At 35.5% G+C, this 26,360-nt stretch overlaps 2 protein-coding genes and 1 long non-coding RNA gene across 14 annotated transcripts in view; 2 read left to right on the top strand and 1 right to left on the bottom strand.

Annotated features, from left to right (window-relative positions):
* The window catches only part of LOC105225669 (protein sneaky), a 392,025-nt gene that overhangs the window by 186,907 nt on the left and 178,758 nt on the right, over window positions 1–26,360 (top strand). The window lies entirely within an intron of this gene.
* On the top strand, window positions 136–1,590 carry LOC125776399 (uncharacterized). Its single transcript, XR_007421672.1, has 3 exons — window positions 136–1,182; window positions 1,246–1,393; window positions 1,450–1,590. It is a non-coding gene; the product is annotated as an uncharacterized LOC125776399 (long non-coding RNA).
* LOC125776372 (putative uncharacterized protein DDB_G0290521) lies at window positions 2,455–3,789 on the bottom strand. Of its 2 annotated transcripts, XM_049448126.1 has the most exons (4): window positions 3,633–3,789; window positions 3,374–3,566; window positions 2,896–3,324; window positions 2,455–2,594 (listed from the first exon to the last, which is right to left on the bottom strand). In XM_049448126.1, the coding sequence occupies exons 2-4, from the start codon at window positions 3,452–3,454 to the stop codon at window positions 2,553–2,555; spliced, it is 552 nt and encodes a 183-aa protein (XP_049304083.1). In that variant the 5' UTR covers window positions 3,455–3,566; window positions 3,633–3,789; the 3' UTR covers window positions 2,455–2,552. The 2 variants fall into 2 exon arrangements, with proteins under 2 accessions (XP_049304083.1, XP_049304084.1); XM_049448127.1 differs by lacking the exon at window positions 3,633–3,789 and having other exon boundaries at window positions 3,374–3,569.

Raw genomic sequence — 26,360 nt, 5'->3', positions numbered from 1 at the left:
CACCACAGAATCGTCTCTATTAGAGACTTGAGACTGCTCGCAGAATACCGGCATTAAGTTCATTTGCATAGCTTGTTAAGAAGTAGAGACATCATGTTAAGTAGAGTGTTTGTTAATTCTATTTGTTTTTCTAGTAGCTGTTCAATTTTTATCATCGCATTTGGTCATTTTTTAAATTACTTTTTACTACATTAGAATAAGTCTTCTTACTGTTGTTACTTGCCTCATTGTTAGTGGAATTTAATTTAGGTAACCCATTACTTAAGATAGGGAATTTTTGTTGGTCCATATATTTTTCCTCTTTTCAATAGTTTGCATAAATCGGTTTATTTTGGTTGAGTTATTGGTATACAGCGCAGCCTTTATAATTCGCTGTATGGTTTTGCATGCAATATATACATATGGGTAATGTGTCTTTGGGTTTAGTGCATTGAGCAGTTCGATGCATTAAATTACATTTTACACATTTATATGGTTTTTTTACAATATATTACAGTGTTCGGCCGGTGGTCTTCCTTCTAAAAAACTTTCCTACTTTTGGTCTGCAAACGATTTTTTTGCGATTTCTTGGAATAAGACGAAAAAGTGAATGAAAAATTATCACTTTTTCATCCCGCGTCAGTCTCTTATATTTTGAGCTTATTTTTAAACTTACTAACAGCCCGATTCTGTGCACTTGATAAATTCACCATCTTGCTTATTTATCAAGTCTTTGGTATTCTGTGTCAAAAACCAAAAGCTCTTTTCTAGATAAATTATCAAGATGTCAAATGCTCTTGACAAATTCAACAACTGTTTGTGAAAATATTGTGAACACATTTTAATTGTAATTTTGATTGAAATTAATTAAAATAAAATGGAAGAAGACATATTAATATTGTTGCTGTTAGAAGAGGAGGAAAATTTAGAAAATGGAGATCGCTCGCGTTATTTCAGGACTTACTTACGGCCTCATGATCAACAAAAGACTTCATTGCCTTTGACCATTAGAGTCCTGGCAACTTTAAATTTCTTTGGTCACGGTTCCTACCAAAAATGTGTCGGTAATAACTGCAACTTGCCAATGAGTCAGTCGTCACTCTCGAGAAGTATGCGGGCCGTGGCCAAACTTATAGTAAAAGTTAAAGGAGAAGAAATAAAATTTCCTAGTTCCACTGAGGAAGAAAATATAGTCAGAACCGGGTATGTACATACATGTGTATTAAAACAATTGGATTCATCTAAATTCACTGAGTTCAATTTCAGATTTTTCACAAAATACGGAATAAAGAGTACTATAGGAGCAATAGACTGTACACATGTTGCAATTATTGCTCCTGCGTCAAATAATATTGAACGTCCCCTTGGCTTATATTTAAATAGGCAGGGCTTCTACAGCATTAATGTCGAAGCGGTATGTTTTGTTGTGTATAAACTTAATAACTGACATATATAAGTTAACTTTCTCAGGTATGTGATCACCGTTTATGCTTCACGTTTCTAAATGCTAAATTTCCGGGTGCGACATATGACTCTGGAATTTGGGCAACTTTTGACCTACGAGAGCATCTCATTCGTCAACACACCAATGACTCTGTAGGGCACCGAAGGGAGTCGTAGCTGATTGGTGACCAAGGTTACCCTTTAGAACCTTGGCTCTTAACACCGGTCGGAAATCCTAGTACTTCTCAAGAGCGAAAGTATAATAAGCTACATTGTACTGCCAGAAATTGTGTTGAAAGAGCGTTCGGAGTTTTAAAATCGGGCTTCAGATGTTTGCACCGGGTTCTACATTATTCCCATGAAATGTCCGCATTAATAATAAGCAGTTGTGTTATACTGCATAATATAATTACGAAAGCTGGTATTACCATGGACGCGGTGGACAACGAGGTTGAAGAAGACTCTGACCATGTAGTTAATTCCGGTGACTGTTTGCAGTATACACGAGAAGGTGAAAGGATAAGGGCAAGATATATATCTACACTTTAACACATTATTACACTATACACTACATTACTACTAACAATATGCATATATACACTGCACAATGACATTACACATTAACCTACTCCTGTTACATTTTTCTTCTATTATTACACAATATAATGACTGCTAACAATATGTGTATACACAAGTCACATAATGACAAGTATGTAAACAGAATATCTAAACAGAAGCACACATCACCGCACTTAAAAGTAACCCCTGCATAATATAATTATTAACAACATTGTTTCATTAGTTTAATTCATTAGTTTGAATAATTTATTTTAATAAAAACAACGTCTATTAACATACATACATATGGATATGTACAAACAAGAAAACTAAAATTTGAAAAATAAGGAATTAAAAAAAATATAAAATTCAGTCTTCCAACTCTAATGACCAGAGTTTTGTTTTAAAACATTTATTAACTCTGCGACAACTCTTGTTAGGTCATGGATGGCATGTATTACTTCCCGGTGCTCCCGACGCTGTTCCTCTTCACGATGTTGCCTGTGTTCTTCAGCAGCATTCCTCTTTGCTATGTTAGCAATAAGAGTACTAATTAGCTTATTGCGCTCCCCTCATGATGGCCGTGATGTCCTGGCATCCAAATCGGTGTCAATCTTAAAAAAAAATATTTATTAAAAACTACGTAAAGGCATATGTATGTTTGTATGTATGGATATATATATATGGGCATATACATATATGCATAACTATGTATTATGTATGGGCTCCAAATTTAAAGTTTGTTAAATTATTAAAAAGTTCGTATGAAGCTAAAAACTTGGGTTCATATGGTTTTTCTTTGCGAATAAATAAAAGAAAAATAACCCGAAAAAAGAAAAAAAGCCACTGCGTTTAACCAGTGGCCAGGGGTTTATGTACTTGGATACATTGTAGAATAAAATAGAAATTACATACCTGATTATCCGGGCTAAATAACGGTGAATCATATGGAGATTGTGCTGAATTTGGCGATGGTAGTGGGTTTGGCGATGGTAGTGGGCCTGGCGATGGTAGTGGGTTTGACGATGGTAGTGGGTTTGGCGTAGGTAGTGGGGTTGGCGACAATAATAGGCTTGGCAGTGGTGCTGAACTAGGCAGTCTACTTTCAGTAGATGATATTCGACACTCAATTATCGACGATTCTACAATTTGTTTTCGCGGCAGCCCAAAACCAAAGCTTTCAATAGTTTCCACTCCATCCACAGCTACTGATCCAAAAGCTGCCAAAGATTTTTGCTCGAAATCGGTCAACGGCTTGCCACAGGGCCCTCCTCCAGTGAGCCTCTGCTCCATTTTTAAGCGCCTTGCCCGCGTACGTAGTTGGCTCTTCCAAACACCCATTGTCTGTAAATCAAAATCATTTAACAAATGTAGAAAATATCAGACGAATTACCTCTTTGCATTTAGCTGCAGTACGAGATGGCCCTCTGCACGCATTTAACTGCTCCGCCAGCTGCCGCCACAAATACTGCATTTGTCAAGGCGATTTTGGCGTATTTTTTCCTCTACCGATTTCCGGATGCGCCCGGCAAAATGAAACGTAAGTTTCTAATTGTTCGTGAGTAGCACGTTGGTTTTTTGGTTTCCTATAAATTGAATTAAATATTAAACCATTTATTTCTTTAAAATTAACAATTAATAATAATGAATACTTTCGTTGTTGAAGAATCCATTTCGCACTAAACAGCTGATTTCTGTTTACATTATTTTGTTCACCACAGTATGGTGAAAAGCGATTCGCACTGAAGCTTTAAGTTTTATCAATATTTGCACAGAATAACAAAAAGCTTTTGGCTTGATAAAAATCTTGATAAATAAACAATATTTTAATAATTTGTTAAGTGCACAGAATCGGTCTGTAAATTTCACGCGATTTAGTCAACAATAATGAGCGGAATCAATACGACTCGCTTTGCTTCTCTTCAAGGATTTTGGAGACTATAAATTAATGGCGGAGCGCTTGCGCTGCGCCGACAGTTGTTCCTTTCTTACTTTGCGGTATGACTTCTACACTTTTTTCTCTCCTACGTGCCCGTTCTTTTGTTCAATCTGATCACCTTTTTTAATAATTATACATTTAATTTATTTTTAAGATCGCGCCCGTTTTTATGGGATTCATTTTGTGTGTTTGCGCCCAATTATTTTTGGTTTTCTTATTTTTAATGCGCACTTTTTACATATATATGTAAATTATTGTCCGTGACGAGGGAGTTAATAAACGAACGCCCAGATGAAATAAGAACACGTATGGTTCTATTGGATTGCCAGATACAAACAGAACTTTATTTTTAACTTACTAGAACTTATACATTTAATTCTTATTTACTTATCCCTTGTGTTGCTACCCAAAAAAAATCACACTGTCTGCCGCCCAGGGTACCCGGGTACCCGTACGCAAATTCGTGCGTATAAGTGCGTTAGACGTAAAGATAATTGAGTGCATTCTATCAGGATCTCTTTATTGACATCTGAGAAAGGTATTTCTACTTGAATGTACCATATAAATTATGTACAGACACCTTCATAGTCCTAAATCAAGAATAAAACGCGCGCTGCTCTAACGTAAATTTCTCGTTTTTGCGAAGGCCAGTTGCGTGGAATTTAAGTGATGGGGAAACAGGTCGCTCTCTTAATTGCTTTGGACCTCAGGAACGTTCCAGAATTCCGTGAAACGAATATAAGCGGTATAGTTAAGTTTCCGTCGTTGACTCACTGGAGTCACTCCAGTCAGTGTGGATAGTTCGTTAGCGTGTGTGCATATGGAGGAGTTACCGAAAGCACAGTTTTTGAGGTAATGTAAATAAAATAAATACACGATTTATTTACCACGATGGGTTTTTAATTTTATCGAAAATTTAATGCGAAAAATATGAATAAAATAAACATAAAATATGAATAAAATAAAAAGAAAAACAAAGCTGTAATACTTATTAGTACGGTGCACTATGATTATGAAATTTCTGATGCAGCTCACAAAAAACCAGAAATGATTTTGTTTTATAATCAAACAAAAGCTGGTGTTGACACCATGGATCAAATGTGTACGAGGTACTCCACCCGACAGCGAACGTGTAGATGGCCGCTGGCTTTCTTTTTCAACATCGTCGACATTGCAGGCGCACCTGCTTATGTCATCTACTATGAGAATAACAACATGCTTTGCAAGAAAACAAACAGACGAAGACTTTTCCTTCGACAATTATGAGAAGAATAAGCAATGCCGATGATCGAAGAGCGTGTCCCGAATCAGCAAATAATGCGAAACCATTCTACCAAAATCCCAGTCGAAAGTTTCTTTGAAGGGCCAATAGTAGAGGTGGTACCTAGAAATGACAAATGTCGAGGCGCCACTGGGAAGGGATTTTGTTACATTTATAACGAGCAGCCTATTCGCAAACGACGAAAAACACGGAAATCCTGCGTTGAGTGCGATAAGCCCGTATGCGATCAGCATTCGGTGAACATTTCTAAATGTTTACATTGTAATGAGTAATTTTGAGATTTTCTTAATTTTTTAATTAATTCTTAAAATTTAGTTATTCAAATTTACTTGTTCAAATTATTACTTATATTTCACTGTGCAAAAAGCAAAAAAATCATTAATTTTTTTGTAACTTCATGTCGGAAAATAAAATTATTATTATTATTATATTAAGTATATTTTATCAATAAATATTTAAAAATGAACATAATTTGTTATAGTTATCATACAGATACTTATTTACTCCTTTTAGATATAAAATAAAATTATAATCATAATGTATTACACGAACTGCGCCGAATTTCTGTCGGGGTACCCGGGTACCCGGGTGGCTGAGACGTGTTTCTATTTTCAAATGTAACATTTCTGAAGTTAGAAAAAAATTTGAGCTATGTATAATGCACAATTCGCTAAATAATCGGTAAAACGATGGGGATCCAAGAGGATTTTAGCCTATCCTTTTTAGAAAAAATATTATTCAACAAAATACACGCCGGTGGGTACCCGGGTACCCGGGTGGCAACACAAGGGTTAAAGTTAAAGGTGAAACTGATGTGTAAACATCAGGTAGTAATTGAATCCAGAACAAAGAAAGTGTCAATTGCAATATTAGCTATACAGCATATTGCGCCACATCCTTAAGAGTTTCGTTTTGTTTACAATTATTATACTCTTACAACTAGTTACCACAGTGTATTATAGTTTTGTTCACCTAACGGTTGTACGTATCACCGAAAACTAAGCGAGTTAGATATAAGGTTATATATTATATTTATGATGATCAGGATGACGACGATAAGAAAAGTTGAAATCCGGTTGACTGTTTGTCTGTCCGTCCGTCCGTCCGTACAAGCTGTAGCTTGAGTAAAAATTGAGATATCTTGATGAAACTTCGTATGCAGGATTCTTAGTACAACAAAAAACTTCGTGTTCGTAAATGGGCGTATGCGCCCACAAATCGGCATTAACCGTAAACCTATAAACTGCCATAACTACGCGCTAATTTAAGATATAAAACTGTAATTTGGCACAGCGGGTAACAGTAGCTAGCGGCACATGTAGATAAAAAATTTTGAAAAAATGGCCATGGTCCCACCCTCTAATATGTTTAATGTACATATCTCCTAAACCATTAAAGCTACAGCAACCAAATTCGCCCGGCCGAAATATTACAAGAACTACTACCGATTGGGTGAAACTGAAATCATATGAAGACCCCGTTCACTCCCCATATAACGGTACTGTTCAAAACTACTAAAAGCGCGATAAATCAAAAACTAAATGCGCCAGAAAAGTAAAAATTTGCCGACGGGTTAGTATGACAAGGCCTTTTAGGAGTCGGAGTAAAAATTTAACGATGGGCGTAGCACCGCCCACTTTTTGGTGAAATGCCATAACTCGGGACCCGTCCAACCGATTTCGTCAACCAACACCTAATCCCCATATAGCACAATTTTAAATTCCATTTGATTTCTTTACTTACCAGTACACAAATCAAGAAGCAATTAATGTAACGAGATTAAACTTTGCACGAAGAATGCATTTAGTATATTGTTCAAATGAAAACAAAGCAAAGATGGCTGATTTCTGCGTTTTTACCACGTTTTTGACTGTGCACACATTTTGCCGATAAGGAAGGAAAAGGAAGGAAGGGAGTAGCGTTTTTCAGTGGCTAGCCTTTTATGATACGAGAAATACGATACGTATATTTTAGAACTAAAATTAGACAGAAATCTAGAAAAAACTGCATCGATTGTGGTTCCATGTCTTGTAGTTGGCTCATTACGGTCATTATTCATTTGTAATTCTAATTTATCTCGTAGAAAGTTGTCTGTTAATGTTGCTTATGAATGGCTTTTTACATACATTACGACCATGGTAACCAGCATCGTACAGCCACTCTATTATCGAATACATTTCAGATTATGAAGTGTATTGAACGCCTCTTGGAAGTCGATAAAGATGAGATAAAAAGGGAAGCGTCATCATTTCATTAATTTTTTTCTATACCGGAAAGAAAACGCTTTCTGGAGCCTTTGTGACAGGGGCCTATGATCCTGGGTCTCAAACAAAGATACTTATAAATAGCTTTTTGAGCTCGAAGAGCTTACGGTCTTTTTCTTACGGTTTCACTATCACTATTTTTCAGTTAGGTCCCGCAGCAAAATCCCTATCTCCTATAAGCCTGCCGTAAGGAACTTCAATCCAATATGTATCTTTTTCAATTAATTAAACTTTTTAAGGAAAACGAAATGAAAGAATATGGCAACACAATGACACATTCAAAGCTCTAAAGCTTATTCACAAAAGCGCAACGTAAACTTTTTCAACGGTGAACAAATGTGCAAGGCAGCAAACACTTAGTTAGAGCCCGCCTAAAAGTGTGCAATTCTCCCGCAACAAAATCCCTATCTCATCCAAGTCTGCCCCAAGGAACTTCGTTCCAATAATTTTTCGCTAAAAAAAGTTAAATACTACATTTTGAGCATTATAACAAAAACTCAAACCATTAACCAGCTTTTTAGCCTGGTGCGCCAAAAAATATGCAACAATTCAACTCCCCATAAACGTACTTAGTGCAAGCACAATTCTCACCCAAAACTAATTTGCATACACAATTATGATTTTCATGCCTAATTATTTTGCAAAGCCTAAAGGTAGGCTATAACTAGCGATCTTACGGTTTTATTCTTACGGTTTTACTATCACTTTTTTTCAGTTAGGTCCCGCAGCAAAATCCCTATCTTCTCCAAGCCTGCCGTAAGGAACTTCGTTCCAATAATAATAAAGGTAGTACATAAGTATAAATAAAACATATTTTTCATATATCGAGCATTCCACGCTATTTTCACAATAATGCAGGAATTTTTCCTTCATTATTATTGTTAGTTTATACAAAGAATTATTTTTCACTTTTTAGTTTGATATGCTTTAAAAGCGTGTTTTTTAGTTTTTTTAAACTATATTTATTTACTGATAAATGATAACATTACGATTTGAATTTGAATTCTACCTACATACGTACATATGTAACTATGTGCTAATATCTAGATGCGTATGAAAATTTAAATGATGAAATGAGACTTGCATATAATACATATTGTTGTATTATATGTACATATAATATTAAGTGTCTTAGGGTATCTCACATACATATGTACATATGTACAACCATATTCATGCATATTTATATGAAATTATATAATATTATCAAACATTATAAATATTTAATAAATAACTCTTATTCGCACATTAACTACAAATATAGTTTTGAAATGTATTCAGAAAAATATGCAAAATGATAATCATATCAATTAATATGATTGCATGTAAACGTATAAAATTACTCGTATATCCAAAAAACTAACATACGTCAGTAATAAGAATGTATATTTCTGAGCATAATTTTCATTGAATTGCCAGCTCTGTTCACGCACCAATTTAAAGTTTCTCCTTCTTAGCTAGCTGTGGTGAAACACGCTCATCGCATTTTGTTAGCTTTTGACAGTTCACACGCTTGTCCGTTGTTGGACCTTCTCTATAAATATTTTTTTTTTAATAAAATTGAAAAAGGTAATTTAATTACAATTACAATTCATATAAATATATATGGCACTAGCGGTTAAGTCATCAGCTTTACGTTATTATGGTTTTAATATTAGTAAAACATTTATATTTCAAAGTACAATCTAATTTTGCTTATAATGTATATAAATCTCTTTATGTTTTCTTCGTTTACTGCTGTAAGAAGTTCTTCTATTGTGCGGCTTGTTGTAGATTGTCTTATTGAGTTTACTGCAGTACAGCTTGTGACGATATGTTTGATAGTAAGTATCTCATCGTTGCAGAATTGACAAGTTTGTGGGCTGCCTCTTTGATAAAGATACTTGTGCGTTATCCGTGTGTGCCCAAGGCGAAAGCGAGTGTATATTATGATGTTTCGTCATGAAATTGTTGTTGAGAAGATTGGAGGAAGCAAGTTTGGGTTTATGCATTTGTAGTCGTGGTTTTTATTTTGCCAATGTTCAACCATAAGTTTCCGATTTATTTTATTGATTGTGTTTTTTAGGTCTTTCTTGTTAAAGCTGATTGTTATGTGTAACGGTGAGTTGGTGGCAAGTTTTGCTGCTGCGTCTGCCGAGGTGTTGCCCTTTATACCGATGTGGCTGGGAATCCATATCAACTTAATTTTTGTAGCATTGGAAGTTAATATATCTCTGATTTGGGATATCACGACATCGTTATTGTTAATGTTTTTTACCGATAGCAGAGTTGAGAGTGAGTCGTTAAAGATAAGCCATTTCCCTTTGCTTTTCTTTGCTATTTTACAAGCGTGGTAGACTGCGGTTTCTTCTGCAGAATAACAGAGAACGTACATATATTTATAGAGACGGTCCAACAACGGTCAAGCGTGTGAACTGTCGAAAGCTAACAAAATGCAATGAGCGTATTTCACCACAGCTAGCTAAGAAGGAGAAACTTTAATGCCCGGTTTCACAGTCCATACTTATGTTGTGCTTAAGATAAAACAGGAAAATAGTGTTTTACAGTTCATACTTAGGTTATGCTTAAGCACTGAAAATTGGAGTCTTAAGCAATGCTTAAATAACAGCTGATTTTTGTTTTGAATTTGCTTTGAATTTGCTTTGAATTTTCAGCGACATCTTTCGTAGCGTAGGGCAAGTGTCCGTTCGCTTGCACTCAATAACAGCTTATACTTTTCCTTCAGTTCCAATGGGTGCTCCGACTCGCTAGTGATGAAATTTGGGGTTCTTTTGTTGTTTTCATCCATTTTTGATATAATTTTCCTCGCAAATTTATGTATTGTCTGTTATAATTTAAATATTTCAAACATATTTTTATGAATGACATTTGTAAAACATATGCTGCCCATAACGTTACCATATATCATAATAAAATTTTACAGAAATTAAGCATTGACTGTGAAATGCAAACGACTGCTCAGTTTGCAACAATGCTTAGCTAAGATTTTATTTAGGCACAACTTAAGTATTCAATGAAAACTATGCTCAGAAATATACATTCTTATTACTGTCGTACATATGTTAGTCTTTTGGATATACGAGCAATTTTATACGTTTACATGCAATAATATTAATTGATATGATTATCATTTTGCATATTTTTCTGAATGCATGAAAAACTGATAACATTCTAATAAAATTATGCTATTTTCAAAACTATATTTGCAGTTAATGTGCGAATAAGAGTTATTTATTAAATATTTGTAATGTTTGATAATATTATATAATTTCATATAAATATGTATGAATATGGTTGTATATACATACATATATACATACATACAATGTATATGAGATACCCTAAAACACTTAATATTATATATTACAACAATATCAATGTAAATCACATTTCATCATTTAAATTTTCATATGCATCTAGATATTAGCACATAGTTACATAATGAATGACGAATGCAATAAGGTCGTCGCTACAAAATCTTTTTAAATTTGAAACGGCTGTCAATGCATTCATTTCATTTCTTTCTTCGGTAGTACTCTCATTATCAGTAGTATTATCGTCAATAGTTTCTATGGTTTCGTCAATTATAACGTCCATTCGGTCCATGCATTATTATCTATTTGGACAAAGTCATCCGGATTTGAATGAGCACACTCTCCAAGGACTTTTGATAATTCAAAAATCGAAGCCAGCGTTGATAACGGCAAGTCATCTTCGGGATCGAATTCAGGAGCCAGATTTCTATTTTTGTCAAATCCTGCCTTTTGGAAGCAATTTTTTACGGTTTGCGGTTGAACATTTGCCCAGGCTTCTTTTATGAAATGTATTGCCTATAAAACATTTATTTTTTTTTTGGCGAACCAGTCTCTATGCTTACCAAAATATTTTTAACCTGAGAGTTTCGGTAGTGAATTTTAAAATTTTGAATAGTTCCTTGATCCAAAGCCTGGCAAACTGAAGTGTTACTAGGCAGAAATAGTATTTTAACATTTTTCAAACTTATATCTCGAGGGTGGGATGCTGCGTTGTCTAAAAACAAAAGTACTTTTCTGTTTGCCAACTCCATTTTTTTGTCGAGTTCTTTCAACCACTGTGTCACTGTGTCACTTCACGCGTCATCCATGCTTTCTTATTGGACAGCCAATTTACTGGAAGCTTTTTTAAATCTATTGATGCAAACGCTCTCGGTCGTGCAGCTTTCCCTATGACAAGGGGTTTTTCTTTTTCCCCTGCCATATTTGCACAAAGCAAGACAGTCAACCTTTCTTTCGATAGTTTACCTCCACGGCATACTTCATTTTTAAGAGCTAATGTTTTGTTTGGCAAAGCTCTGAGAAAAAGGCCTGTCTCGTCCGCATTGTAGACATCCCTAGGGCTATAACCAATCAGAAATGATGGTAGTTTATCTAAAAATTGCTGCACATCTTGCATATCAATAGCAGCAGTTTCACCACAAATGTATTTGAATTCTCATATTTTGTCCGCTTACGAGGGGTTCGCGTCTGCCCAAGAGAGGTTTTTAATTGATTTGTTATAAAAACAGAAGTCAATGTCCGTCGATAAGAGCTTCGTGTCCGCTTAGTAGAGGGGTTTCGTCGAACTTTGTAGCAATGAACTGTCCGCGTCCGGCCAAGAGAGTGTCCGCCTAAGGGAGGGCGATTTGTTCTGAAAATTGTACTTAAAACTTGGTGCATGAAAAAATGTCCGCCCAAGGGAGGTGTGCGTCTAATAGAGGTGTCCGTTAGGAGAGGTTTCTCTGTATTTGTATGAGAAAGAAAAAGTGCCAACCCCGCAAATAAATATTCAATATTCCTCTAATTCATGTGTACAGTGATTCCCGGTTAAGTAGTACTCCGCTTAAATGAAAATCCTCCCTCTTAACTGCCTATATGTGGAGCTTCTTGCGGTTTGTTTTTTGAAATACATTCAAACTATTGTTTTAAGCACGACTCGGTTAAGTATCCGCAGTCGCTTATGTACCACATTATATTTTTATTTTTACAAACCACAAACATCTGTATCTTTGATTGTGGCACATAACCGGGATTGACTGTATTTGTCAAGGAATGTAAAAAATATTTTTACGCGGCTTGCAAAAATCTACGTCGATATGTATGCAAGCTGACACACAAACATACATATCTACGCTGGTTTGTTCGAGAAGCTGCTACAGCGGCAAGGGAAGCAGTGCCAATTGGCGATCGTTCGTTTGTGTTTTCGGCACAGCTCGGATTTTCTACCAACAAAACAATGTTGTGATGCTTTGTTGTCACGTCACACAGTGGTGCCGCTTCATACAAGCCGCGGCAAAAAATAGAAGGAATCGAGGTAGGGCTTTGAAATTTGGCACACATCTCTCATATTGCCAAATTAGATGAAAAAAAAATTTGTTAAAATCTGCCCACAACCACGCCCACCTCCCATATAACACAAAAATCAAAAATCATCCTACAGTAACAAAATTTTCTACAGTGTAATATTTTGTAAATATAAGCTTGTCCAGAAAAAATAAAGCAAATCCGCCCACAATTACGCCCATCTCCCATATAATATAATCACAAAAGTTGCAATATTTTCGCTGTTATCACAGCTAGACTGTTAAAAATTGTCAAACGGATTTGAATCAATAAAATTTATTATTTCTCTAAAAATGAAACAAGTCCGCCCACAACTACGTCCACCTTCCACATAACATAACCAATAAATATTCAAAAATGAGCATATATTATTAATTATTTATTCAGCAAGTAATTTTTTAACATCATCGTCCAATTCTAAAGTTTTATTTTTGGGATTTGTTCTGAAACCATTAATAAAAGGATCCGATGAAGCTAAAAGCAAGTGCATTACATCTTGATTTGTTGAAATTCTTTCGCATTTTCTAGAATGATTAAAGCCTATACTTCTTGTAATCTTTATTGCGAGCTTCTTGAGCCTCCTCTGATAGCATGCCCAATGGTAAGATAGAGGATGAAACAATTTTACTTCCATGCATTAAAACTTTATGTACCGTCATTGGCATATAGTAAAATTCATAAAGGCTGACATATAACCTCGGAGTTTTCATGCAATAAATTTCAAATTTTTGCTGCTTGACTATTGATTGTATGTAATATTATTTTAAATTCTTGCAATATCACAATATTTTATTTCTTTTGCCATTTCAAAATTTCGTGTTTTGTTAATTTTTTTCACCCGTTTGCACTTCTCTCGGTATCACATACGAACATACGGAATTTCTCACCACCTTTGTTTTCTATCGATTAAGGAGATTTTAAAGTTTATTTTGTGTAGGTGGCTAACCTGCGCGCTCCTGCGCACAATAGTTATATTCTGTTGAAGTTGTGAAATATATGATTTTTTTGTACCATGAAAAAACATAATTTTAAAAAAAATTTTGAAAAAGAAAGTATACATTTGATGATGTAAATCACATCTATAATATTGGTTTTAATAAATAAAAACTTTACAATTGATATTTTATGGTTAACTTTTGAGTTTTAACCTTTGCAATATTAATAAAATTTTTCTGAGTAACTTTGCGTTGATACTTTGTTGGACTTTGAAGCTCTCCCAACAAAAAACCATTGAATATATCAAGCCCAAGTTTTCGGATAATGATATTTGATTAGTTCTTAGCTTAAATTGAAAAGATGGTACAAATTTGGAGTGATGAAAAAAATCCTTTTTTTCCGCTCTGGCACCACTGTGCGTCAGCCCTTCGACACATTGACTCTTTGAAAAAACTTAAGCTTCAGCCATTGGTTGCCCTTGAAACGAAGCTTTCGCATGAAGCAATAAGTGTACACATTTACATACAAACATTATGCGTGTTTCTTTTTGTTTACATACACACATAATTACATACGTGAATATGTGCGACCGCTTGGTCTTTTAACATGTTATCAAAACTTTTAAAGACCTGACTTGTAAATAAATATGTAGGTATGTATATATCTTATCAAGCCTACATTAATTAAAGATTTACATACATACATACATACATACATAGGTAATAATGCATGTATGACTTTATTATATATTTCCAAAGATTTTAAGGAATTCATCATGAAATAGTTCAATTTGTACGTACATACATACATGCTTGTGTGCTTTGATATAAAATATATAGAAAATATACATACATATGTATGTATGTATATAAATTATATGCAGTCGTTTGCGCATTGTAAATATACGAATCTGTAAGCGTACATTTCTAAACATTGAAATTAACATATTTTTCCAATTGGCTCTAACAACTACTCAGTTCTGTTATTGTCGTGCCCCTGATGTTAAGTGGTGAAACACGCTAATAATTTTCTGTGGTGAAACACGCTCATCCAAAACAGTAAATATCCCAAAATTGAAATATCTCTAAATTTTTGTTATCGTGAACCTTCTCTATAAATATACATACGTTCTCTGGTATATACAGATGCGTATGATGGCAGTATAGAGGTGGATAGTGTTTCGTTCTCGTTAACGACGCTATATGCGGTTATGTCCTTATATTTGGAGCCGTCAGTATATAAGGTAGACCAGTCGTGATATTTGCTGCGTATATAATGAAAGTGCTGGAGATACATTGAAATTGGAGTGATTTCTTTTTTGCATTTTGTTAACTGCAGTAATATGCAGTTTGTAGGGAGTGCCCATGGTGGCTTTTGAATACTTGTGGTGGCATTATGATCCGGTGGCATGTCATGGTATTTTGTTGTCTCAATTAGTCTTTCTATTGTTGGTTCCTTACATGTTTTACGTTTTCGTTTCAGTCTCTTTTTCACTAATGATTTAAGCACTGAGTCATTGTTTTGTGTAAGTTTAATTGCCATACAACCGGCAATATAATTTATCCTATCTTTGAGGAGTGGAAGTCCCGCTTCGGTGAGAAGGTTGAGAGTGGGAGTGGTGCGAAAAGCACCCAACGCCAAGCGAACTGCAGAATGGTATACAGATGATATTTTAGATAGATTTGCTGGTGACGTGGTGCTATAAAATGGCAGGCCATAATCGATTTTTCCAGGTATAATGGCTTTCACAATGTTCAGAAGTGAGTTTGTGCTACTTTTCAGCTTGATGTTACTTAGGCATTTTATTATATTGAGTCTACTTTGTAGTGATTTTTGTAAATAGGTAATGTGATCATTCCAGTTGTATTTTTTATTAAAGAATATGCCAAGTATCTTGAGTGATGTAACATTTTTTTTGTAGGTGTCGCCTAGGTTTAAAGTAAAACTGGCAAGTATGTTTGTTGCAAATGTGCAGATGATTAGATTTCGCTATGGATATCTTAGCTTCGCTAGCGTTGCACCAGTTTATTATCTCTACGAGGAGGTTATTAAATTCAGTTTGGAAGACCGTTACATTTTGAACTCTGCCGTATATACATAAGTCATCTGCGTATAAGACATGTTTGAAGAACTTGTTTTCATTTATTATTCAACTCAGTCTGTCAAAGGCAACTAGAAAAAGAGTGACGGATAATGGCGAACCTTGAGGAATGCTGTTTTCCAATGGCCAACAATCTGTAATGGCACCGTTTGCTTTTACTCTGAATTTTCGATTTATCAAAAAGTTTTTAATAAAATTTGTAATTTTAGGGTTTAACTTCCAGGCCAAAATTTGGTCTAATACGGAGTGCAAACCGACTCTATTGAATGCTTTTTCCATGTCTAGGGAAATGAGTGAAATGTGGTTCCTGCTGGAAATATTATCTGCGATATGTTCATCTAGGCGAAGTAATGCGTTGGTAGTGTTGCTTCCAGGTATGAAAGCGGTTTGGTTGCTCGAGAGTAGCTTGTTTGTGTGAAGGTACCACATAAGCCTCCTAGATATCATTTTTTCCATGACTTTTGATAGGCAAGAGATGAGGGATATGGGTCTATATCCTTCGGTAATAATTTTCGGCTTATTAGGTTTCGGTATAGGTACCGTAAGAGCAATTTTCCATTGTTATCTTGGCCGGGACTCTTTCCTTTTAGCGAAGCTAGACATCCATCGAGTTCTTGTATTGAAAAGATTTCCATTGTTATCTTGGCCGAGACTCTTTCCTTTTAGCGAAGCGAGTTTTACTTAGTGGATATACTACATTTATAACATTTTTATATCGGTTTTTATGTTCTACGAACTGTTCCGAAAAATTAGAGTTTTTTGAGTAGTTTGACCATGCTCTTGCTAACGTGTTGCCTATTTCAAGAGGATCGGAAGTTGGTGAATTGTTTTCCTTTTCAGTTGAGTGAATGAGGTTGTGAGGGCGGTTCCCGTGTAGTAGATTTACTTTATCCCATAGAACTTTTGATGGAGTGTTGCAATTTATATCCTCAGTGAAGGTCGCAAAAGCATCTCTTTTTAAGGTTTTTACTTCGCGCTTAAATATAGCATTCGCTCTTTTGAATTTTAGTATATTATCAGCGGTAGAGTGTTGCTTGACCAGTTTCCACAGATCTTGTTTTGTTTTCCTTAGTGTAGTTAAATTGTCACTCCACCAATATGTTGTGTGTTTTCTTTTATTCGGGGTTGACATTGGAATCGTTTTGTGTGCACTTTGCTTAATTTTTTTAATGAAGATAGCAGCGGCTTTATTGGGATTCATCGAGTTGAAACTCATATTTTCCACTTCGCTGGTTAGAAGGGTTTGATATTGGTCCCACTTTGCATCTTTTAATTTGAATCTTTTGGGAGTGTGGTAAGTTGTGTTAGGGGCCGTGTTGAACAGTGTTAAGCTAATCGGGAAGTGGTCGCTACCGCATAGTACATCGTTAACTTTCCAATTTGATGCAATATTAAGAGGAGATGTACACATGGTGATATCAATATGGGTTAGTGTGCAGTGCGTAGACCAGTGGGTTGGACTTTTGTCGTTTAAAATAAAAAGGTTTGTATTTTCAATAAATTTAGTGACAAATTTACCCTTACTGTTGAAACGTGGAGATCCCCATATTGGGCTCCAAGCATTCAGATGACCCACTCTTAGTAGTGGCCCATTCACCTATGAAATGAGTTCGTGCAAGCCGTGCTCAGCAAATTGCTCATCAGGTGGTGAATAAATATTTAAAAAGGTGAAATTTATCTGGGACTTAACTTTGATTGCTATTGCGAGTAAACTAGTATGTAGCTCAAGGGGAGTGAATTCTATGTTGTCTGCTACAAGGAAAGCGACTCCTCGCTTTGCATTTTCTTCTGTTGATATGTTATTATATCCGTATATTGAAACGTTTTTTGGTACATATCTTGTGGGAGGGCTTTCCTTAAGATGAGTTTCCTGTAAAGCTATGATTTTATAGTTATTTTCTTTTATAAGTAAGCGTAGTTCGTTATTATTGTTGTGGTATACATTAATGTTCCACTGGAGAACTTTAAGTACCATATTGAGAATAACTTATTAATTTGTTTTCCTCTTCTAACGTATATGTTTCGGTTGTGGACTCTAAGTTTGTGAACTCTAAGTTTGTGAGTGGGATGTTAGTGTTTGTTGTAATTAGTGCATTTGTTGGGTTGTTGGGATGGCTAATATGTTGTTCGAAATGTTGTAGAAAATTCGGTTGTAAATGTAATTCGGTTGGTGGTATTGTAAAATTGATTGAAGTTTGATACATGTTTTCTTTTCGGCTTGGTTCGTGGTTTGCGCTGTGTAAAGTAATTGTATTTGTTTGTTTATGAACGTTATTGTTGTCGTTTACATTTGTTTGTGTTTTTTTAATTCTTTTTTGCGTTGCTTCTTCGATGCGTTCTTCTGGTACATTTTTGCTGTAATCAGTATTATTTTTGTTAATTGTTTCTATAGCTTCCCTAAATGAGCATTTATTGATTGTTTTGTGTTTCAAAATACCTTGTCTTTTTCTGTGCGTGGGGCATTGTTTGTTGTTAGAGCGATGATTTTGTTTGCAGTTGATACTGTTACAAAAGTAGTATTAAGTTGTATTTGTATTGCTATATGCATCCCTTATTATGAACAATAGCTGTAGATATATGTCTGCTTGTCGAAACAATATACATCTGGCGCCGCAGCTGTCTGTTTGTCTACTTAAACAATTGCTGCCTCTGGCGCCGCGGCTGTCTGCTTGTCTACTTAAACAATTGCTGAGTCTGGCGCCGCGGCTGTCTGCTTGTCTAAACAATAGCTGCATTGGCGCCGTATAGCATTATGTCCTTATAATTTCCAGACGCAATATTTTAGAAGGACACGTCGGCATCAGCGAGGAGTGCGTGGCTATATAAGCCGTGGCAGCGCCAACGTAATCAACCAGTGCACTATGGTCGGAAATTTCATTTCGTTGGCCGAAAGTCAAAATTTTTGCAGTCCCGAAATATGTTGCTGTTTCTGAAATCTGGTAGTCAACGCTCCAAAACAACCAAAAATGAATTTTGTTGTTGTAATATGCAATTCACCGTTATTCGGTGAGTCATCGAAGTTGAATTTGTTTGCTTCATTTGTAAACATAATTGCGTTCGGTTTTTTATAGTGCTTACTTCAATTGCTTGTTAAAGCTGAAAACAAAGCGTGTTAAATAAAAGTTTAAATGGAACACGAAGGTGATGGTAAGTTTACTAATTTTGTAAAATATAATACTCAAAAGTTGGATACTCTAAAAAATAACTTTTTCCAAAAGTCTTTAACATTTTGGAATTTATTTTATTTTTTAAGTTTGAGTAAGCTTAACACATTTTGTTTAGGAGTGTTAAGCATAAGATTAAAAACCAAAATTACTTTGAGGTGTTTAGTTTTTGAAAATGTTTATCTCGATTTGCGGTTTTTCGCGGTTTTTGAGTAAGTTTTTTTTCAGTCGTCATTTGTTTACAGAATTCAGCAGTTTTTGATATTTGGTTGAAAAGAGTATATCCGGAATGAGTTGTGGAAAGAACTAAGTCTTCATGCTGATGTTCTGAAAGCAGGTGGTTGTGGTTCCACAAATGACGGCAACACGTCGCGAAGAGAATTTACGGAATACGATAAATTTTCGAAAATTTTAAGAGTAGACACTGAATTAATATTTCGAATAAGAATAATATTAATATGTTTATCTTGTCAATTTTCCCTAAATTTGGATAAATTTGAAGAGTATTGCTTTCAAACTGGTCAATTATATCAAAGCAAGTACCCCTGGTTGCCAATGACTCCCACAGTACATAAAGTTATAGTTCACTCAAAGCAAATAATGCAGAATACACCACTTCCTGTTGGTTACTTCGGAGAGGATGCAGCTGAGTCACGAAACAAAATATCCATTAATTTCATCTCTTCGCTTAAATAAACGTGTGCGCCAAAGGAAGCGTTTAACGCTGCCACTAGAAGTAAAGGAATTATTGTATTGTGAGGATATCGGTGAAACATGTGCGACTGAGAATTTAGAAAATATGGATGACGACGAGGGCGACGAGGACGATTATCCAGAAGAACTTGAACAGGAAAATACATTTTTGGATAGTGAATTGTATTTAAATTAAAGAGTTTAATAAAATTTTAATATTTTCGTAAATACGTGTGTAAATTATATTTTCAATTCCCAGAAACAACATATTTACTCGTAAGTATCGTATATTTTTTCATTTAGAACTGAAAAAAATAAAAACTCAGAAAGAAAAGAAACAAAAATATTATGTAAACATTTTTTTTAATTTAAATTCTAAATATTGATAATTAAAAAAAATAATAATTATTTTATACAAAAACACTTAAATTATACTGCAACTTTAAATTCCAGTTAAAAATTCCGTTATTTTAAGTTTTAATAGTTTTGGCCAAGAAAAGTGATGTTTCCGACCATAGTGCAGTGCTAAGAGTAAACTGCTATGTGTAGACGAGTTGTAAAATAAAGAGATTTAGTTGAAGTGAATTAAACGGCTTTTGGTTTCATTTGTCAATCCAGAGATACGAACCTAGTAAAGTAAAACTAGCAAGGAGTAAATTTGCAACAATTGGTGTCAGAAGTGGGATTGTCAAATAATCCAAATTCAAGATGGTTAAATTCGGGGAATTGAGAATTCAGCAATTGAAAAAGGAACTGGAGGAGTGTAATTTGCCGATAAGCGGGCAAAAGGCGGATCTGCAGCCACGACTACGTGAAGCAATGGAAGCGGATGGAATTAATGTGGACGAGTTCGAATTTGATGGGCCAGAAACTTCTACAAAGGTGGAAGAAAAAGTAGAAGAACAACGAACATCATCAAGTGTAGAAATGAACATGCTATTAGTGGCTATACAGCAAATAGCTGAAAATACAGAAAATGCAGTGCAAACAGAAAATCGTCTGGCACAGCAAATGACGCAAATAGCTGAAAATACATCACAGTTAGAGTCTCGCCTTACACAACAAATGACTGAAAATAATACGCAGTGAGAAAAGCGTTTGGTACAACAGATTACAGAAAATACTACACAAGTACAAAAACAAGTGCAAGAGAAATTTTCAAATTTTGAAGAGGAATTAAGCACGTTAAAATATGAAGAAGAAAATTTAAAATCAGAATTTCTTCAACTGAGTAATCGTATGCGAGAACTGCAACTGCATGGCCCTGCACCATCAACAAATAATCCAAGATTGAAGGCACCCACATTCGATGGAAGTATTCCATTTCAAATTTTCAAACTTCAGTTTGAAAAGACAGCAATGGCCAATAACTGGAATGCAGTGGACAAAGTGGCGTCCTTGTTTGTATCATTGAAAGGACCTGCGGCAGAAATCCTTCAGACTATTCCAGACTGTGAACGGGACAACTATGAGGCATTGATGAGTGCGATAGAAAGACGATATGGTAGTGAGCACCGGAAACAAACATACCAAATCGAACTGCAAAATAGGGGTCAGAAGATGAACGAGTCATTGCAAGAGTTCGCAACTGAAATAGAACGACTGGCTCATTTGGCAAATGCAGATGCACCTGTGGATTACATTGAGAGGGTAAAAATTCAATGTTTCATAAATGGAATTCGTGATGTGGACACCAAACGCGCCACATATGCATTGCCAAAAAGAACGTTTGCTGAAACGGTTTCGCACGCCCTCACACAGGAAACAACTTCCCTACTAAGTAAACCAGCACACAAAGTACAAAGAGTTGAAATGGAACAACCAGCGCTGATGGAAGAAATATTGAAGACTTTGAAGACAATTGCTGCACAGCGAGTAAATACAACAGGCAGATGTTTCAACTATGGAAAAGCGGGTCACTTTGCCCGAAATTGCAATATAAAGGTAAACCCATCAAAACGGAAACAACCAACAGAACACCGAAAGGGGATTCACCACAAAAATTGCTCCAAATTAGAAGGAAAAGAAGGTATAATCGACGTGCGATTACTGAATATAGAACCTGAAGATGATTGGACTCCTCACCGCATCAGAATCAATCAGCTGGAGGACCTTGATCTTGCAAAGCTGGTAATGGCCAAAGAAATGGGGTCCGATCACCAAAGGAACAAATAAGTAACGAGAGTCCAACTGCAAAAGCATATTGGGCCCAATGGAACAGCATAAACCTCGTTAATGGATACCTTCATCGTACCTGGGAAAGCGAAGATGGCAAACAGTCTCGTCTGCTGATCATAGTACCGAAGTCCATGATCCCGAAAGTATTAAAAGAATATCACAATGGACATAGTGGAGGGCACCTTGGAATTACAAAAACTATAGAGAAGATTAAACAACGATCGGTTGTCGAGATTCCATAGCAGAATGGATAAGTAATTGCGTAGAGTGCATGGCAGCTAAAGGTCCTAAAGCCAAAAGTCGCGGTAGGCTACAACAGTACAACGTGGGATCACCATTTGAACGAGTCGCAATGGATGTTGCAGGTCCGTTCCCAACCAGTACGACCGGAAACAAATATCTACTGGTTGTCATGGACTATTTTAGTAAATGGGCAGAAGTGTATGCCTTACCAAACCAAGAAGCGAAGACAGTAGCCGAAGCGTTTGTAGAAAATTGGATAACAAGGTTCGGAGTGCCCGTCGAATTACACTCAGATCAAGGCAGGAATTTCGAATCTTCCATTTTCCAAGAAGTCTGTACATTATTGGGCATCCACAAGACACGGACAACAGCGTTACACCCACAATCAGATGGGATGGTAGAGAGATTCAACCGAACGCTCGAAGAACATCTGCGGAAAATCGTTGATAAAGATCAACGGAATTGGGACAAGTGCATCCAGATGTTCCTGCTGGCGTATCGTTCAGCGAAGCACGAGACAACTGGTTACACGCCAGCAAAGATTATTTTCGGATCTGATCTGCGACTCCCTGCTGATCTTAAGTTTGGAACGAATCCTACAGCTGTAAGAAATGATGGAGATTATTGTTCTGCCTTAAAGGGAGAAATGAATGAATTGCATCTAATGGTAAGACAGCATACGCATCTGATGAGCAATAATATGAAGGACCGGTTCGATCAAGCGGCAAATTCAAAAGGTTTTAAAGAAGGTGATCTGGTCCTGTTGTACAATCCACTTCGAAAGAAAGACTTGTCCCCGAAACTGCAGACAGCCTGGGAAGGACCGTATATGGTGATGAAACGACTTAATGACGTGTTATACCACATACAAAGAAATGGAAAAGCACGATGTAAAATGAAAGTAGTACATTTGGAGGGGCTCGCCCCATTTGGTACAAGAGGATTTGTGCCTAATCGGGACGATTAGGCTTTAGTGGAGGGCAGTGTTACAAAAGTAGTATTAAGTTGTATTTGTATTGCTATATGCATCCCTTATTATGAACAATAGCAGTAGGTATATGGAATAGCATTTGTCTTGTTGTAAACATCTGGCGCCGCGGCTGTCTGCTTGTCTAAACAATAGCTGCATTTGGCGCCGTATAGCATTATGTTCTTATAATTTCCAGACGCAATATTTTAGAAGGACACGTCGGCATCAGCGAGGAGTGCGTGGCTATATAAGCCGTGGCAGCGCCAACGTAATCAACCAGTGCTAAGAGTAAACTGCTATAGTGTAGACGAGTTGTAAAATAAAGAGATTTAGTTGAAGTGAATTAAACGGCTTTTGGTTTTATTTGTCAATCCAGAGATACAAACCTAGTAAAGTAAAACTAGCAAGGAGTAAATTCGCAACAATACATTGCACTTTCGAACAAGGTGTCAAGTCGTGGATGGTAGATGAACATACATTGCATTTTGCTTCAGAGGTGCAATGTTTAGCTGTATGGCCGATTAAAAAACAGTTTTTGCATTGCATGGGCGATGGAATATATGGTTCAACTTTTACTTTCAGCCATCCTATGTTCACTTCTTTTGGTGGAGTAAAAGTGTTCAAGGAGACGATGTGAAGCGGAGTGTCAGTGAGTTTTCCGTCTATGTATTTTCTGATTTTTTTACATTCCACTGCACCTTGTTCTTTTAGAACTTCTACGATTTCTTCTTCACTTAGATGTTTTAGAACTCCAGAATAAACTACACCTTTGGATATATTAAGCGTTGGGTGGAGAGAGACAGAAATGTTGCAAATATTTGACAATTGTGTTGCTTTAAGGTATTTGTTCGCTTGTTGTTGAGTTTTTGTTAGTAAAAGTAGGTCTCCATCTCTCGTAAATGATATTTCTAGGGGCTTTTCGATTGTCATTGATTCGAGCGCTTTGCTGACTGCGAAAATGTTATACGATTTCAGTGGTTTTTCGGTTTTGCTTTTTATAAGTAGAAACTTTGGGCAAGGTGAGTTTTGTTGGGTACTTGCGTGTTTGTTGAGTTTAAGCGTTGGGAAGTCATAGTTGTTGTTTATATTGTATGCCTTACGTTTTGTTTTTGGTGGCTAGCCTAGTATGTCGAAGTAGTTACTTCTGCCCCTTTCGGGGTCTTCCTCCATGGCAGTTTCTTGATCCTTCTTCTGTCCGGGTGATTTCGTTAACCGGTATTTGTTGAAAAAATTAAGAGAGAGTTGGCGATTAGAAAACACTTTTTAAATGAAGTCCACACTAAATACTACACCAGCGTTGTACTAACATGACCGCACTCTTCAGTTATCTCGTGGGAACTGTTCTCTATAAATATACGTTCTCTGGTATTATAACCAGAAAACGTATATTTATAGAGAAGGTCCAACAACGGACAAGCGTGTGAACTGTCAAAAGCTAACCAAATGCAATGAGTGCATTTCACCACAGCTATGTAGCTAAGAAGGAGAAACTTTAACAGTGGCGCGTGAACAGAGCTGAGCATTCAATGAAAATTATGCTCAGAAATATATATTCTTATTACTGACGTATGTTAGTCTTTTGGATATACGAGTAATTATATACGTTTACATGCCATCATATTAATTGATGTGATTATCATTTTGCATATTTTTCTGAATACATGCAAACTGATAACATTCTAATAAAACTATGCTATTTTCAAAACTATATTTGCAGTTAATGTGCGAATAAGAGTTATTTATTAAATATTTATAAAGTTTGATAATATTATATAATTGCATATAAATATGTATGAATATGGTTGTATATACATATGTACATATGTATATGAGATACCATTAAACACTTGATATTATATATTACAACAATATTACATATATGTAAATCACATTTCATCATTTAAATTTTCATATGCATCTAGCTATTGGCACATACTTACATACATACTTATTTAGGTAGAATTCAAATTCAAATCGTAATATTATCATTTATCAGTAGAAAGTGGGCGCGCGCTGCTCTATATGTACATACATATGCATATGTGTACGGCATTGCCGAACAAATAATGTATATGCACACCACATACAAATATGCGTACACATGTAAATATGTCACCCACAAAAACTACTAACATTGCTTTACAATAACAAGAATTGTTTCAAATAGCATCATACATACTTATATGCGTACACATGTAAATATGTGCGTATGGCATTCCCACACAAATAATGCATACACAACATACATACTTTATGCGGTTCACATGTAGATATGTCACCCGCAAAAAGTACAAATATTGTTCTACAAAAACAACAATCGTCTAATATAGCGTCAGCAGCGTCACCAGTCAATATGGCAGCCAAATAGTCGATGCTCAAATTTGTAGAAAAACACACAACAACAATATTTTCATTCATGAACGCAAGCGCACTTTCAACAGGTAAACTCGCTTCATTCATAAAAGTAGACACCATTACATCTCCCCGAGCACGCCTTTGCCTATAAGCGTTTTTCGTGACGGTGGCAAAAGCTAAAAATCATAAATTTAACAATTTCTGATATTTGTATGAGAAAGAAAAAGTGACAACCCCGCAAATATAAGTACTCAAATATATTAGAATAAAATTGACAACATAGTTCATTTGTCGATTTTCAAGTCACAAAAAATATCAAAGAAAATATTCAATATTCCTCTGATTTATGTTTACAGTGATTCCCAGTTAAGTAGTACTCCGCTTAAACCACAAAAAAAATGATTTTTTTTCTATGTAATTTATATGGAAAACAGAAAATTTGAAATAGGCACCTCTTATTATTAATATTAGGAGCTCATATTTTGAGTGACTTTTTTTTACACATTTTCGAAAGTTTTGAGCCTGTTTTTCAGTTGAAAAAAAAGGTAGCCTCAGAATGGCACACCCTAATGTACATACATATGTATATATCTTATCAAACCTACATTAATTAAATATTTAGGTAACAACATAAACATGACTATTATATATTTCCAAAGATTTTAAGGAATTCATCATGAAATAGTTTAATGTGTACGTACATACATACATGCTTGTGTGCTTTGATATAAAATATATAGAAAATATACATACATATGTATGTATGTATATAAATTATATGCAGTCGTTTGCGCATTGTAAATATACGAATCTGTAAGCGTACATTTCTAAACATTGAAATTAACATATTTTTCCAATTGGCTCTAACAACTACTCAGTTCTGTTATTGTCGTGCCCC

This window comes from Bactrocera dorsalis, chromosome 2 (assembly GCF_023373825.1).
Source record: "Bactrocera dorsalis isolate Fly_Bdor chromosome 2, ASM2337382v1, whole genome shotgun sequence".
Classification (NCBI taxonomy): domain Eukaryota; kingdom Metazoa; phylum Arthropoda; class Insecta; order Diptera; family Tephritidae; genus Bactrocera; species Bactrocera dorsalis.
Note: the sequence above shows the minus strand (reverse complement) of the source record. Positions and strands in the feature narration are given on the sequence as shown.

What these genes read in the sequence shown, in the direction of transcription:
- LOC125776372 (XM_049448126.1), bottom strand. Translation starts at nt 3,454, where the DNA reads ATGCAGTATTTGTGGCGGCAGCTGGCGGAGCAGTTAAATGCGTGCAGA. An exon ending in CTGCAGCTAAATGCAAAGAG is followed by an intron (nt 3,325 to 3,373) that starts GTAATTCGTCTG and finishes TTTGATTTACAG; the next exon opens with ACAATGGGTGTTTGGAAGAG. An exon ending in TATTTAGCCCGGATAATCAG is followed by an intron (nt 2,595 to 2,895) that starts GTATGTAATTTC and finishes TTTTTTTTTAAG; the next exon opens with ATTGACACCGATTTGGATGC.